Source organism: Mesoplodon densirostris, chromosome 6, assembly GCF_025265405.1.
Source record: "Mesoplodon densirostris isolate mMesDen1 chromosome 6, mMesDen1 primary haplotype, whole genome shotgun sequence".
Classification (NCBI taxonomy): domain Eukaryota; kingdom Metazoa; phylum Chordata; class Mammalia; order Artiodactyla; family Ziphiidae; genus Mesoplodon; species Mesoplodon densirostris.
The window spans coordinates 128,596,021-128,614,025 of record NC_082666.1 but is presented as its reverse complement, the minus strand read 5'-3'; the positions used below and the strand labels follow the sequence as shown (position 1 = coordinate 128,614,025).

The following is an 18,005-nucleotide window of genomic DNA, read 5'->3' as shown; positions in this document are numbered from 1 at the left end:
GAAGGGGCTTCTAGTGTGTAGAAACTTTTCCTCCTTCACAGCTCTCTCCCAGAGATGCAGGTCCTGTTTCTATTCTTTTGTCTGTTTATTCTTCTTCCTTTTGCCCTACCCGGGTACGTGGGGAGTTTGTTGCCTTTTGGGAAGTCTGAGGTCTTCTGCCAGCGTTCAGTAGGTGTTCTGTAGGAGTTGTTCCACGTGTAGATGTATTTCTGATGTATTTGTGGGGAGGAAGGTGATCCCATGTCTTACTCCTCTGCCATCTTGAAGATCTCTCCCTACCTTTATTGTTTTTATTTTGTAAAAATAATTTATTCTGTGGGCTCTGGTGAAAAGTCATGGTTCATTGAGTAAATATTGACTTAAGGCACACAGCAGAGCAATTCTCTCTCCAGCATATGTGTAACAAGATGGAGAGCCATCTGTTTGCTGAAGATAGGACGTTACAACAATATATCCACTTTGAAATACTGCTCTATATACACACCCTAACTGCTACTTAGGTATATATGAATTTAAAAAGTCCAACTTACAAATGCTGTCACCCCAGAATATAATCTTTATCCACAACACACCACAGGGTCACAGGAGTACGATTACTGAGAGTCACTTAATATGGAGATATTAAGCTTCACCTCATTGTAACAATAAAAAAAATTATGTTCCTTTTGTCACCACCATTTTAAAAGACAGGATAGACGCACCTCTCTCACCAAGGCCACGTTGCAAAATGGAAGAGTGACTGATGATGGTAAACCAGTTTTTATTTTTAATTTAATCTTTTTAAGAACTGTGGTTTCCAACAGTTGTTGAATCATTATCTGCTGAAGAAGAATGTGAACTTAGGGTAATGGAGGCTGAACAAATCCTTAGAGAACCCCATTATATATAATGACGTATGATTCAAATGTGAGGGAAATAGGGAAGTTTAGCATTTCCACAACATACTTAGAAAATTCTTGATGACTATATGTCAAGAATAATAAAATTGTACTCAAGTGAGAATGGTTGGCACTACATTAAGTTAATTAGACAAACACTGGGAAAGGATGAGTTTAACAGCTAAAAAGAAATTTAAGCTTAAGCTACTGGGGAAAAATGCACATAAATATTAAGAAAAACAAAGTTAGTGCAAGAAGATGCAAAATATGTTAAAGATTCAAATTAACTTAATTTTCAAAAAATGGCTAAAGTAGAATATCTACTAGAGTTATTTTCTCAAGAATCAAATAGTTACCTCAAATGGGACTAAAGCTTATTTTAAAATGGGGAGAGATACAATAGGTTAGAAACTAGACCAGTAGAGGGAGCATAATATAGTTGGTCAACGAAGACACTGAGAATGGTTAAGATCTCTGTTCAGCAAAGACATAAAGATTGGGAGAATTATTCACTTTTATTTTAGATATGAATTCTCAGATGCAAAGATATCCATTAATGATTGCAAGTAATTTGAAATTCCACCCTCTCAATTTAATACATTGCTTCAGTTGAATTCAGTTATTTGTATTGTAAGAACAAAATAAAGTATATTCGTAAAAAAATGTGAATGTTAGAAAAATAAATGAAAGATTTTGTAAAAATAAATTAACTTAATACTATGGCAAGTAAAACAATGGGGTAAAGTTTAGTTGCAGAGCTGTGATGGTGGAAACTATGAATAAAATACATCAGAGTAATCAAGTGGTAGCAAAATATTTTGATTTTTAAGATTAAAAAAATAATAATCTAATTTTCTCTATGCCTATGTAGATGGACACCATATTGCAGCTATCCTATCTGATACCAGTAAAATTTTTTACAAATATTGAATCTGATTATGTGAACAGAAATAATGTCACATGTTTATGAGTTTGGAAGGTTAAAAAGAAAGATATCAAGGTGGACTTAGTTAATTTTATAATACTTTACCTCTGGGGTGTTTGATTAATGTTCATTGATGCTGCTTGTGACTCTGAAGAAGCAAGTGATAGATGCTAAAAATGATTTCAAAAGGATACATTATGATGGAAGATGAAGGAATGGAAAGGATTTCTATGCTGGAGAAGGGAAATAAAACTGAGTGAGATCCCTGGGAGGGTGTATTTGAAATATTCTGCAAGCTTTTGGCATAATATTATTCTGCAAAGGAAGTCTGTCTAAAATTATTAAAGGTAAGAAATTTAGCAGGTGTAGTCATCATCCTATGGAGTGTGTGTTATAAGCACTTAATGGTAGTCTAATGAACTATGTCATAAAAAGCAGCAACCTTCAGGAACATGACAATCTTTGAGGTTTTAATGAGGAAATCCGACCATGTCTTCTCTTTTTTCCAAATCCCTTCCTCTACCCCACAAAGACAAGTCAGGCTAGAAACCTTTCCAACTATTGCTGTTGAAACTGTTTCACGGAAGTGATCTTGCAAAAGAGAAAGTATAAGCATATGTCCAGGTTTTCAGGATGATACAGTGTTGTATAGTAGCAATTAAAATGAAATTGTCAGGGCTAGAAATATAATTTGGGGGGTCTAGGTAGAAAAAAATCCAGTAAAGATTCCTTTTTCTATAAATATGATTTGAATTGGGTCTGTATAAATACAGGAGATAAATCAGGACCAGAATAAATAAATAAAAGTCATATGAGCATCCTAAAAAAACAAGAATCAGGATCAGATATTCAACCAGAATCCAGAATATGTCAACTTCTGAAACAGGATTATAGTGACTTCAGGGTCAAAATTGCACCAGAGCCACACTGTGCTTACGCTAGCAAGTCATGTCATTTTCTCTATGTTTACACACAGGTACACACATTAGTGTTAATTTATATACTGCAGTGAAAATAATTCTATATAATGCCCCCAAAATGAGTTCAGTTCTTCTCCACTGAGGCTTTTATTGTAATTATAGTATATTGAGTTTGAATAGAACCACAGAGATGCTGCTAAATGACTAAATATTGCATACATGAGGAAAAGAGCATTTAAAAAAAGTGGTGCCTGAATAAAGTCTCTTCCTGTTGAGAAAGATCTTCTACACACACACACACACACACACACACACACAAATCTACACAGCCTCCCACATAATAATTTACATATTGGATTTTTCCTTAGAAAATTCGTTATCAAGTCATTCTGATATATGTAAAATAAGAATAATTCTCTTACTTAATAATGGCTTTAGAAGCTCATAAATCTTTAAGCTTTTCATATCCTATTTTAGGTAAAATCAACTTTGAAAATTAATGCACATTATACTTGCTAAATTTAGGAATGGAGTATAATTCTAGGTAATTTAAGAACCACAATACATAGTTTCAATTTTTTAAAAAAAGTTCCTAAAAATAATAAAAAATAAAATTAATTAATTAAAAGTTCCGGCTAGACAATCTTACAGATATTCAGTGGTTCATATGTCTATTTTTTTTTAGCTAAAATGTACAATGAAAACTATAAGGCAAAGAAAATATACAACATGATCTTTAGAGAAAGTTATAAAATTCGAAACAGAATACATTTGGTTTGGAAATGATAATATTTTAGCTTTAATAACTTGATTATGTAAAATGTTCTCGATTACACAGTGATGAAGTCTCAGTTCAGTGAGTTTAGTTAAATTAAAGCATATAACACAATTTGCAAAATATTTATATGATATTTGATCAAATATATTCATTTGGAAAGGTAATCAGAATACTTAAAATAACATTATAAACACATTTATAAGTATACAAAATAATTAAATGTGGCATTATTTACTCCTATGTTTATGTCTGCTTATTAAAGAACATTGACAATAAATAAATAATTCATAAGGTAAAGTTTTAGTTTTAATTTGAGATCTAATAATTTAGTTACTGAAATGAGAAAAATCAATCTTGTTTTCACTTACCATCTCTAAATGAAACATTGCCTGCAGTTGATTGTAATTTAATTATACTATTAAGTTTATCTTTTAAAATCTCACTATATGAATTTTGGCTTTCAATTACATAATACCAGCAGAAAAATTGCCATGAACATGATTACAACTTACCCCAGTGTGAAATTCATTACGAAGTCAACATGCCTACTTACCATGGTTGTCTCAGCGATCGAACCAAAGCTGTTTATGAATATGTTGCATGTGACATTAACTGGAGAGCCTGAAGAAGAGATTAAAACAGAAAGGCTGTTTAGATACTGATCTAAAATATTTTCAAGTAGCTCCATGCCTCTAATTTGTAGTTAGAAAAAAAAAAAGAATTCAAAGCATTTCATTATCTGGCTACAAAGCTTTGTCATTAGACTTGATAGCTATACAAGTAAAAAACACTGAAATATTGTGTGGTAGGGGTTAAAATAACTCAGTTAATCTCTGCCTAAGCTAGTCAGATAAAATCACACGCAAAAGCTGATATCTAAGCCTAATTTATTTTGTTTGTTTTTACATGAACATAACTGAGTCACTTAATTTTACAAGGTTTGCTACAAAGAAAGACAGCAGCCCCTTCCCCTATACCCCCATTTAATCCCTCCCTGGAGATGATCACTTCAACTCATTTAAACAACTCTTTAGGGGCTTCCCTGGGGGCTTCCCTGGTGGCGCAGTGGTTGAGAGTCCGCCTAAGGATGCAGGGGACACGGGTTTGTGCCCCGGTCCGTGAAGATCCCACATGCTGTGGAGCGGCTGGGCCCGTGAGCCATGGCCGCTAAGCCTGCGCGTCCGGAGCCTGTGCTCCGCAACGGGAGAGGCCGCAACAGTGAGAGGCCCTCGTACCACAAAAAAAAAAAAAAAAAAAAAAAAAAAAAAACCTCTTTGGGTGTTTACCTCGATTTCTCTGAACAATAAGTTTATTTTACTCCTTTAGATGTTAGATGTTTTCATTTTAGACATATGTTCTGACGGCCACAGCAGAAGGTAAGGATTTCGCTTTCTTTGACACCTTATTCCCACCCCTGCTACCTTACACCTTTTTTCTGTCCTCCCATTACCCAAATACAGCTACACTGTCACTGTTGTTAGATCACTATTCACTTTATACTTTATTATGACAAGGTAAATGTTACCTCCAACTAACCATATAATATACTATGATCACTCTTTCCTGCAGAACATGTTCCTGAGGTCGATGATTGTTTTATATATTTCACAGTTTCCTCCATAGGTATCATTAACTTATGCACAAGTTCTGAAATGTCTAAACTGTTTCCGTATCAGACTCATCAGATACTCTATTAACTTCCTCTTCCATCAGGCTTACTCCATTCTAGATTTGTTGTCCTGGAGCATAGCCGTCTTCTTATGCTTTCCCATAGTCCTCCTACTGGAGATGCTCATCCTTCTCCTTTGTGGGACCTCTTTTCGTGGTCCCCATTCCTTCTTCTTTCTTGGCCCATTTCTTCATTTTAGTGGAACATGTCCTTCAGTAATTTTTTGAGAAATGGTGCATAAGGATGTGAAGCTTTTCAGAACTTGCTTGTTTACAAATGTTCTTTTTTATGCCCTCACACTTAATTAACACCTAGATTTGGTACCACATTTTAGGCTGGAAATTGTTTTTTCTTCTGAATTTTAAAGACATTTCTTCATTAGCTTCTATTTTCTAGTATTGCTGTTGAAAGGTCCAAAGCCATTCTAATTCTTGATCCTTTGTCAAGATAAAAGGGATGTTCTCTTTGTACCAATATTTTTTTTCTTTATAAAAACGGCTTCATTAGTTAAAATAGCTTATCACTCAAGGTTTTTTTTTTTTTCTTTTGCGGTAGGCAGGCCTCTCACCGTTGTGGCCTCTCCCGTTGTGGAGCACAGGCTCCGGACGCACAGGCTCAGCGGCCATGGCTCACGGGCCCAGCCACTCCATGGCATGTGGGATCTTCCCAGACCGGGGCACGAACCCGTGTCCTCTGCATCGGCAGGCGGACTCACAACCACTGCGCCACCAGGGAAGCCCCTCAAGGTTTTAATTTACATTTAGTTACTGGTGCACAAGTTTCATCTTTGTTTTTTTACTCATTTTCTGATAGCATTTATCTTGCCAGAATGAGGTACAAAAAATTATTTAAAAACAAAGTCTATCCATAGGCCTATGAATTCTATGTACATGGAAATCATCTGGTGATCTTTAAAAAAGATTGATACATGATTCTTACCTTCTAATTTAGTTGGTATGACATGCAACCAAGGCACTGGTATTTTTAAAAGCTCCTTACATAATTCAGATGTGCAACATAAGAAATTCCAGAGTAGGAAACAGCTGTGGCCATTAGACCATAGGACTAAAGTGAATTGGGGTTTTATTAGAGATGGAGAAAATGAGAGACGGGAGTCAGGACTTAGAACGTTAAAAATGCAAAGCTATTCATTTTAATAAGAGAGTTGACTATTATAAATTTGGTCAACCTGCTAACAAAACATGGTGGCTGTTATGTACTTAGAAGGAGCCCAAATTCTACTGTGTCGAGATGCCTAGAACATAACATTCAAACAGATATAGAGGCTACATTGTTTGAAATATAAAGGATGGACATTTAAGAAAACCTCATAAAAGTTCTGAATCCTGGAGGTGCTATAATTAGTTATTACTAGTAGAAAGGGTTTCTTTTTAAACTTTAAAAACTTTTTTTCAAAATGTTATTTCTAAATATTAACAATTTTTTAAAATGTGTAGGATGATAGAAATGTCTTGTCACCATGTAAGAGAAAAGAAAGCACAGGTATTGTACTCCACGATTATTTTATCCCACCATAAGAGAAGTATGAAGTCACAATTAACTGTTAGAAGATACATATATGTGTGTGTGTGTGTGTGTGTGTGTGTATATATATATATATATATATATATATATATTTTTTTTTTTTTTTTTTACTTAATATAAGTCTAAGATGGTGAATTCTAAAATATATACACAGCCTGACTGGAATCTTGAAAAACTAAAAGCCGATCTTTGATATTCTCTAGGCTATTCTCTTTCTTCTTGAGAACTCTAAAATTCTGCTATTTTCTTTTGCTGTGAACAGCAACATGAATCTGGGGAATATCTTTTCCCTCAAGATAAATTTTGTCATGCTTTATTGACTCAAATCCATTGGAGGAGGGAAAACGCAAATGTTTTAGTATTGGGCTAATTCATCTTCCAGTAAAATGAAGCTAGAGGTACATCCATGTTGGGGAAACACGGCCCTGTAAGCAGCTGCTGCTACAGAACTGCCTATGATCTCTTTGGCTGAAATTGGAATAAATAAAAGTGGGGGGATGAATTTCTTATTTTAATTCAGCAAGGGGCAGAGTTTTTATTTTTTAGTCTCATCTTCTAAATTTAATCATTATGCATAGAATTACAGATAATATTGGTGAAAAATAGGATGAAGGTGAAAATTCAGTGTAGGCTTCAGTGACCTGAAGTTAGTAATGTCTGTTCTGATGCATTTCAGGGTCCCTTGGGAGCAGGGGCTGTACAGCACATCCTAATGGTTCCAGAAAGGTTCTGAAAGGGAACAGTATGAAGTACTGTGCTAGGAGGAGGACTCCTCTGATGCATTTGTTTTCTCCCTAAAATGACATGTTTCCGTAGAAGAGCAATGGTCCCAGGAGAGGGGGCTACTTTAGGCTTTCACTAGCAGCTGGGAACATGATGCCTCACACTGTATGAACCAGACTCCAGCGCTTGCTTCTCCAATGCCTCCCATCAGGTGCAGAAAACTCTTGCTAAGGGCAGAAAGTCAGCCTGCCCTAAGCTTTACTGTCTAATCCATCAGTTATCAGACATGTTCCTTTCCTGGTTATTAGGACATACAAAAGTGCTATTTACTTTCCATTTTACTACTTATTTGTATGCATTCTCTTCTTCAGCATAAAGAAAGGTGAATGGATTCAGGCACCAAACTTTAATTTCAAATTTGAAAAATGGAGCACTCACTTGAAAGATATACATATAAGATATATACTCACATGAGATGTGTGTGTATATATATATAGAAAATACATACACATATATAGAATTTATTTTATTTTAAAGAAATTTAAAATATATTAAGGTATGAAGCAATTTGGAAATAAAGTCTACTGTTTTTAAAGATAGTCTTGGGCTAGATCATAGAATTTCTTCAATGTAATACCAAGGTATTTGGAATTTACTTTATGAACATGAAGGAGTCTTTACAGATTCTTGTTCATGAGAGTGTAGTAAACCAACACAACATGGTGAATGGTTGAATGGATAGCAAAAGCTTAAACATAGAGAAAGTAGGAATTTATTTTAACAGTTTAAATGGGAAATACAATGGCCCTGACCAAGGACAGTCACAGTGGAGATAGAGTACAAGGAATGAAGTGGATACAGTTTATAAGGCAGTATATTCTACACTTTAAGATTCTGATCTGTGTCAGATCAGGGGAGCAGTCTTGGAGTAGTCTTTTTACCCTCACTATTAATATATATTATATATTCAAAAATTTTGTAGGGAATGAAGCTCAGAGAGGATTGTAAACCTTCTATTGCCATTACAGAGAGCACCTGTTTAGCAGTCACTGGTCAATCTGGTACTTCTCTGTGCCAAACCAAAAAAACTGTTATATCCATCTAATATACTGCTATGTTTAGCAACAGAGCAAATAACTGCTATAGCATCCATATGGCAAATTGTGCTTTAAAATTGTTCACTGCCTTAGCCATCGTTGGCCTGAAAAGCAAATGACAGTAGTCGCAGATGTTTTCAGCAGCATGCCTTCTTTTAGATGCCTCTTAAAGAAACAGAACATGGCTTTTAAGCTCAGAGATGGACAAAGGCAAAATGGCAAAGTACAATGCAAAGCCTTGGCAGTTACATTATTGTCACTCATGTTGGGGAAAAATTGTTCACCAGGCAAATCTAGAGCAAATAAACAGAGACAAAAAATAACCCAAGTGTTCATGAAAATGACTCTAAAAAACTTTTAATGTAATATTGCTTTAAAGCCACACTCTTTCGAAAGACAAAAGAATGCAATCAAAACATTAAATTTCAAAAAAATCTGTTTAGTGATTTGTTTTTATTTTAGATAAATATATATATTAATGTAGTCAGGTCATGAGGAAAGATATTATTTTTATTTTTTAATTGACAAAGGCATATTTGATTGCTGTAAATCCATATTTTAGATTATTTTTTAGATACTTGAAAAAAGGTTTGAAAATTATGGCATAAAAATAGGATCCAATTTATTCTTCCCTTTCCCTTCCCTTTCCTTCTTGAAAATGTAGCCAAAAGCCATTCTCTCGGGCAGTACAAGATAGGCTTCCATGCTGGGCATGGCTGTGGGGAGTGTGGACAACTCCAGCAGGGTGAGAAGGACATCAGCGGGGAAGGATTTCACAGCATGGGGTGTTGGAGCCTGAGTGGAGCAGCCTTGCATGGGGAGTGAGAGTCTGAACAGGACCCTGAGGAATCTGTGCAGGAGAGGGAGTGGCAGCAGACAAGGGAGATTCATTACATATTGATCAAATATGTAATTATATTAAGGATAATGGGAGCCTTACTGTCAAATGAGGGAGTTAAAATATGGAGACTCAGAAACTAGAAGAAACCTATGGTAGTAGAGCTACCAGGGAGAACTCATGGTTTTCAGCAGATAGAGAATTAAATACATAGATGTAAATGAATATATATGTGTGTGTGTATATACACATGTGTGTATGTGTATGTATACTTATGCATATATGTGTATGTATACTTATGCTCATACGTGTATGTATATAGATACATTCTGGCAGATACCAACTTAGCCAGTTAATCAAAGTGAACATCATCAGTCACGGTAAAAATTAACATCTTCCACAATCTAATAAGATCCAATTAGAACACAGCATCATTGCTGTGATATTCCTATCAAGATGCATTACCTAAATTGAATCACGAGGAAACATGAAGCTAATGCAAATTGAGGAAAATTCTGTTAAATAAAAGAATAATAATATCTCTTTAAATGCCAAGATCATGACAGTCATAGGAAGAATAAGGCTCTGTTTGGACTGAAGGAGACAATGAGAAATGACCCGCAAGACACAAGACATGATTCTAAACCGGATTCTTTTGCTATGAAGCCATTATTTAGATAATTGATAAAATTTGAATGGGAGCCTGCAAATTAGATGGTAGCAATATATCCATGTTAATTTGCCTGTTTCAATGATTAGACTGTGGTTACCTAAGAGAATGTTCTTTTTGGCATGATACACCCAAGAATTGGGGCATCAGGTCAACAACTAACTTTCAAGTGGTTTGGGGAAAAAAATAGTTTGTGCTATACTTGCAAATCTTCTGTTAGTTTGAGAATGTTTTAAAGTAAAAAAAGAGAAATAAGTACTACAGAGAGAATATATTAGAAAATAATCAGGGGCGGACTCAAGATGGTGGACTAGGAGGACGCGGAATTCTCGTCTCCGCACAACTAGGGCACCTACCAGGCACCAGTGGGGGAACCATGGACACCTAAGGGGATGGGAGGAACCCCCAGTGACCAGGTAGGACGTGGAGTGTGGGGGGAGTGAGGGGAGGAGAAGTGGAGGCGGGACAGGACTGGCGACCCTGAGGGGAGGCTGGGGAGAGGAAAGGATCCCACACCCGAAGGGAGAAATTGGGGGACGACTGGGAGGGCAGAGGATCAAAAGGGAGCATGGCCAGGTTTCCCTTGCCCACCTGGGCCCCCAGAAACCTGCTGAGATGCCAGGCGTGATCCTCTGCCCACCTAGGCCCCCTCCAGCTGCGTGGGTCCTGAGGGAGTGGGAGGGAAGGGGGAGCAAAAGTAAAGGCCAGACCTGCGGGAACAGCACTCCTGAGGGGCGGCTGGGGGAGGGGAGGAGTTCCTTCACCCAGCAGGACCCACCCACAGTTAGGGGTCCAGCAGCGATGGGGGAGACCCTGGGGGTGATGGGGGAGGGGCACAGAGGAACAGAACAGAATGGAATGTGGCCAATGCCTTCCCTGTCCACTTAGCTCCCAGGCCTAATCCTCTGCCCTCAGAGCCTCCCTCCTGCCACGCAGAGCCGAAGCCCTACCCCTACACCCCCACCCAGGGCCCCACCTCTACACTCAGAGACCCCCTCTGAGACGCCCTCCAACACACTGGGCCTAAACCCCACCCACACACCCTCACCCAGGGCCCTACCTCCAAACTCCAGAAATCCATACTCCAGAGGCCCTCCTTCCAACGTGCTGCCTCTTCCCTTCCACGCAGGTCCTAAGCAGAGGCCCCGCCCCACACTCAAACGTCACCCCCCCCCCCCCCCCGCCTAGATCCTGCCCCACCCTAAACCCCACCACTGCCTAAGTTCCACCCCCTACCTAAACTCCACACCCATAGGCAAGGCTTTTTTTTTCTTTTTTCCTCTTTTACATTGGGGCTCTGTTTTACCTTGTTGATTCATTCTTATTGATTCATTTATATTTTCCCTAATAAATCTTTTATTTTTCTAATTTTATTTTATTCTTTATACTTTATGCTCTCCTTTTGGCTTGTTCCCCACGAACCCCCATTTTTTTTTCTCTTGTGGTTTTATTGTACGTTGTTGCAGTTGTTTCAATTATGTTTCTAGTTTCCCTAATATATTTTTGATCTTTCTAATTTTATTTTGTTTTTTATTCTTTGATATTGTACTGCTCCTTTTTTTTCTTTCTTTTGTGTGTGTGTGTGTGTACCACACCATGCAGCTTGTGGGATCTTGGTTGCTCTGCTGGAGGTCAGGCACAAGCTCCTGTTGTGGGAGCTCTGAGTCCAAACGACTGGACTAACAGAGAACCTCAGACAACAGGGAATATTAATCAGGGTGAGGCCTCCTGGAGGGCCTAAACTCAGCACCAAGACCCACCTTTATCCAACTGCCTGCAAACTCCAGTGCTGGATGCCTCAGGCCAAACAACCAGTAACACAGGAATACAGCACCACCCATCAAAAAAAAAAAAATGAAATGACAAAAAAATGTTACAGACGAAAGAGCAAGGCAAAAACCTACAAGATCAAATAAATGAAGACAAAATAGGCAACCTACCTGAAAAAGAATTCAGAGTAATGATAGTAAAGATAATCCAAAATCTCAGAAACAGAATAGAGAAAATACAAGAAATGTTTAAGAAGGATCTAGAAGAAGTAAAGTGCAAACAAATAGTGATGAACAACACAATAACTGAAGTTAAAAATACTCTATAAGGAATCAATAGCAGAATAACTGAGGCAGAAGAACAGATAAGTGAGCTGGAAGATAAAATGGTGTAAATAACTGCCAGGGAGCAGAATAAAGAAAAAAGAATGAAAAGAATTGAGGACAGTCTCAGAGAACTCTGGAACAATATTAAATGCACCAATATTTGAATTATAGGGGTCCCAGAAGAAGAAGAGAAAAAGAAAGGTACTGAGAAAATATCTGATAAGATCATAGTTGAAAACCTCCCTAACATGGGAAAGGAAATAGTCAATCGAGTCCAGGAAGCACAGAACTCCCATACAGGATAAATCCAAGAAGAAACATCCCAAGACATATATTAATCAAACTATCAAAAATTAAATAGAAAGAACAAATATTAAAAGCAGCAAGGGAAAAGCAACAAATAACATACAAGGGAATCCCCATGAGGTTAACAGCTGATCTTTCAGCAGAAACTCTGCAAGCCAGAAGGGAGTGGCAGGACAGATTTAAAGTGATAAAAGGGAAAAGGCTACAACCAAGATTATTCTGCCCAGCAAGGATCTCATTCATATTTGATGGAGAAATTAAAACCTTTACAGACAAGCAAAAGTTAAGAGGATTCAGAATCACCAACCCAGCTTTACAACAAATGCTAAAGGAACTTCTCTAGGCAGGAAACAAGAAAAGGAAAAGACCTACAATAACAAACCCCAAACAATTAAGAAAATGGTAATAGGAACATACATATTGATAATTACCTTAAATGTAAATGGATTATGCTCCGACCAAAAGATGTAGACTGGCTGAATGGATACAAACACAAAACTGGTACATATGCTGTCTACAAGAGACCCACTTCAGCCTTAGGGACACATACAGACTGAAAGTGCGGGGATGGAAAAAGATATTCCATGCAAATGGAAATCAAAAGAAAGCTGGAGTATCAATTCTTATATCAGACAAAAGAGACTTTAAAATAAAGACTATTACAAGAGACAAAGAAGGTCACTGCAGAATGATCAAGGGATCAATCCAAGAAGAAGATATAACAATTGTAAATATTTATGCACTCAACATAGGAGCACTTCAATACATACAGCAAATGCTAACAGCCATAAAAGGGGAAATCGACAGTGACACAATCACAGTAGGGGACTTTAAAACCCCACTTTCACCAATGGACAAATCATCCAAAATGAAAATAAATGAGGAAACACAAGCTTTAAATGACACATTAAACAAGATGGACTTAATTGATGTTTATAGGACATTCCATCCGAAAACAACAGAATACAATTTCTTCTCAAGTGCACATGAAATATTCTCCAGGACAGACTATATCTTGGGTCACAAATCAAGCCTTGTCAAATTTAAGAAAACTGAAATTGTGTCAAGTATCTTTTCTGACCACAACGCTATGAGACTAGATAACAATTACAGGAAAAAAACTGTAAAAAATAGAAACACATGGAGGCTAAACAATATACTCTTAAATAACCAAGAGATCACTGAAGAAATCAAAGAGGAAATAAAAAAATACCTAGAAACAAATGACAATGAATACATGATGACCCAAAACCTATAGGATGCAGCAAAAGCAGTTCTAAGAGGAAAGCTTGTAGCAATAAAATCCTACCTCAAGAAACAAGAAACATCTCAAATAAACAACCTAACTTTACACCTAAAGCAATTAGAGAAAGAAGAACAAAAAAACCCCAAAGCTAGCAGATGGAAAGAAATTATAAAGTTCAGATCAGAAATAAATGAAAAATGAAGGAAACAATAGCAAAGATCAAAAAAACTAAAAGCTGGTTCTTGAGAAGATAAACAAAATTGATAAACCCTTAGCCAGACTCATCCAGAAAAAAAGGGAGAAGACTCAAATCAACAGATTTAGAAATGAAAAAGGAGAAGTAACAGCTGACACTGCAGAAATACAAAGGATCATGAGAGAATACTACAAGCAACGATATGCCAATAGAATGGACAACCTGGAAGAAATGGACAAATTCATAGAAAAGCACAAACTTCTGAGACTGAACCAGGATGAAATACAAAATATACACAGACCAATCGCAAGCACTAAAATTGAAACTGTGATTAAAAATCTTCCAACAAACAAAAGCCCAGCACCAGATGGCTTCACTGGTGAATTCTATCAAACGTTTAGAGAAGAGCTAACACTTATCTTTCTCAAATTCTTCCAAAATATAACAGAGGGAAGAACACTCCTAAACTCATTCTATGAGGCCACCATCACCCTGATATCAAAACCAGACAAAGATGTCACAAGGAAAGAAAACAAGGCCAATATCACTGATGAACAGAGATGCAAAAATACTCAACAAAATACTAGAAAATAGAATCCAACAGAACATTAAAAGGATCATACACCATGATCAAGTGGGTTTATCCCAGTAATGCAAGGATTCTTCAATATACACAAATCAGTCATGTGATACACCATATTAACCAACTGAAGGAAAAAAAACATAATGATCATCTCAATAGATGCAGAAAAATCTTTTGACAAAATTCAACATCCATTATAAAAAATCTCCAGAAAGTAGGCACAGAGGGAACCTACCTCAACATAATAAAGGTCATATATGACAAACCCACAGCCAACATCATTCTCAATGGTGAAAAACTGAAACCATCTCCTCTGAGATCAGGAACAAGACAAGGTTGCCCACTCTCACCACTATTATTCAACATAGTTTTGGAAGTTTTAGCCACAGCAATCAGAGAAGAAAAAGAAATAAAAGGAATCCAAATCAGAAAAGAAGTAAAACTGTCACTGTTTGCAGATGACATGATACTATACATAGAGAATCCTAAAGATGCTACCAGAAAACTACTAGAGCTAATCAATGAATTTGGTAAAGTAGCAGGATACAAAATTAATGCACAGAAAATTCTTGCATTCCTATACACTAATGATGAAAAATCTGAAAGACAAATTAAGGAAACACTCTCATTTACCATTGCAACAAAAAGTATGAAATACTCAGGAATAAACCTACCTAAGGAGACAGAAAACCTGCATGCAGAAAACTATAAGACACTGATGAAAGAAATTAACAATGATAGAAACAGATGAAAAGATATACCATGTTCTTGGATTGGAAGAATCAAAATTGTGAATATGACTATACTACCTAAAGCAATGTACAAATTCAGTGCAATCCATATCAAACTACCAATGGCATTTTTCACAGAACTGGAACAAAAAATTTTACAATTTATTGGGAACACAAAAGACCCCAAATAGCCAAAGCAATCTTGAGAAAGAAAAACGGAGCTGGAGGAATTAGGCTCCCAGACTTCAGACTATACTACAAAGCTACAGTATTCAAGACAGTATGGTACTGGCACAAAAACAGACATACAGATCAATGGAACAGGATAGAAAGCCCAGAGATAAACCCACACACATATGGTCACCTTATCTTTGATAAAGGAGGCAAGAGTATACAATGGAGAAAATACAGCCTCTTCAATAATTGGTGGGAAAAACTGGACAGTTATAGGTAAAACAATGAAATTAGAACACTTCCTAACACCATACACAAAAATAAACTCAAAATGGCTTAAAGACCTAAATGTAAGGCCAGACACTATAAAACTCTTAGAGGAAAACATAGGCAGAACACACTATGACATGAATCACAGCAAGATCTTTTTTGACCCACCTCCTAGAGAAATGGAAATAAATGGAAATAAAAACAAAAATAAACACATGGGACCTAAAATCTTTTGCACAGCAAAGGAAACCATAAACAAGACGAAAAGACAACCCTCAGATTGGGAGAAAATATTTGCCAATGAAGCAATTGACAAAGGATTCATCTCCAAAATTTACATGCAACACATGCAGGTCAATATCAAAAAAACAAACAACCCAATCCAAAAATGGGCAGAAGACCTAAATAGACATTTCTCCAAAGAAGATATACAGATGGCCAACAAACACATGAAAGGATGGTCAACATCACTAATCATTAGAGTAATGTAAATCAAAAGTACAATGAGGTACCACCTCACACCGTTCTGAAGAAAAGGGAACCATCTTGCACTGTTGGTGGGAATGTAAATTGATACAGCCACTATGGAGAACAGTATGGAGGTTCCTTAAAAAACTACAAATAGAACTACCATATGACCCAGCAATCCCACTAATGGGCATATACCCTGAGAAAACCATAATTCAAAAAGAGTCATATACCACAATGTTCACTGCAGAACTATTTTCAGTAGCCAGGACATGGAAGCAACCTAAGTGTCCATCGACAAAGGAATGGATAAAGGAGATATGGCACATATATACAATGGAATATTATTCAGCCATCAAAAGAAACAAAACTGAGTTATTTGTAGTGAAGTGGATGGACTTAGAGTCTGTCATACAGAGTGAAGTAAGTCAGAAAGAGAAAAACAAATGCCGTATGCTAACACACATATATGGAATGTAAAAAAAAAAAAAAAGGTTCTAATGAACCTAGGGGCAGGACAGGAATAAAGATGCAGACATAGAGAATGGACTTGAGAACACGGGGAGGGGGAAGGGTAAGCTGGGACGAAGTGAGAGAGTGGCATGGACATATATACACTACCAAATGTAAAACAGATAGCTAGCGGGAAGCAGCTGCATAGCACAGGGAGATCAGCTCAGTGCTTTGTGACCACCTAGAGGGATGGGATAGGGTCGGGGGGAGGGAGACGCAAGAGGGAGGGGATATAGGGTTATATGTATGCATACAGCTGATTCACTTTGTTATACAGCAGAAACTAAGACAACATTGTAAAGCAATTATACTCCAGTAAAGATGTTTAAAAAAAAAAGAAAAAATAATCAAACAAAATCTAAAAATATAGGGTGCAGAATTTAAATCTGTGAACATTTCAGGTGTTCATCTACAGTTTTAGAAAGCTTTATTTTTTTTTTGAAGTTTCCACTTTATTTTATTTTTTTAACATCTTTATTGGAGTATAATTGCTTTACAATGGTGTGTTAGTTTCTGCTTTATAACAAAGTGAATCAGTTATACATATACATATGTCCCCATATCTCTTCCCTCTTGCATCTCCCTCCCTCCCACCCACCCTCCCTCTCCTACCCCTCTAGGTGGTCACAAAGCACGGAGCTGAGCTCCCTGTGCTATGCGGCTGCTTCCCACTAGCTATCTATTTTATGTTTGGTAGTGTATGTATGTCCATGCCACTCTCTCACTTTGTTCCAGCTTACCCTTCCCCCTCCCTGTATCCTCCAGTCCATTCCCTAGTAGGTCTGCATCTTTATTCCCATCTTGCCCCTAGGTTCTTCATGACCATTTTTTTTTTAGATTCCATATATATGTGTTAGCATATGGTATTTGATTTTCTCTTTCTGACTTACTTCACTCTGTATGACAGACTCTAGGTCCATCCACCTCACTACAAATAACTCAATTTCGAGAAAGCCTTATTTTTGAAGAGATTTTTCTTGTTAAAATGACCTTGTATTACATAAAAATGAAAATAGAAAATACAGTTTTTTCAAAAAATAACTGTGAATTTTATTCAAGAAGCATAGTGTCTGGATGGGTAGGAATAATTAAAATGGATAAAGAAGATTCTAACAGTTTCCCTGAAAAAAAGATATGGGCAGAAATGAGTAATAGGTACACATTCCATTCTGGGGATAGAATGAGTTATAGCAGAAGAGACTGTATGAAAATTGCATTTGTGATGTGGGAGAAAAGGATTAATATAGAGAAATATTACAGATGAAAAGACAGAAATCACAGAGACATAGTGAAGGCGAACAATGTTATTTCTAGATAAAGAGAATGGTCATTGGAGACAGAATGAAAAAACCTAACGAAAATTCAATAAATATATAGGA

The 18,005-nt window shown here is 36.8% G+C and overlaps 1 protein-coding gene across 2 annotated transcripts in view; it reads right to left on the bottom strand.

Moving 5' to 3' along the window:
• Window positions 1–18,005, bottom strand: part of GLRA3 (glycine receptor alpha 3) — a 166,152-nt gene that overhangs the window by 112,563 nt on the left and 35,584 nt on the right. For both annotated transcript variants that reach the window (XM_060101473.1, XM_060101474.1), the window contains exon 3: window positions 4,055–4,122. In XM_060101473.1, the coding sequence (XP_059957456.1) occupies window positions 4,055–4,122 (68 nt within the window). The remainder of the gene's footprint in view (window positions 1–4,054; window positions 4,123–18,005) is intronic.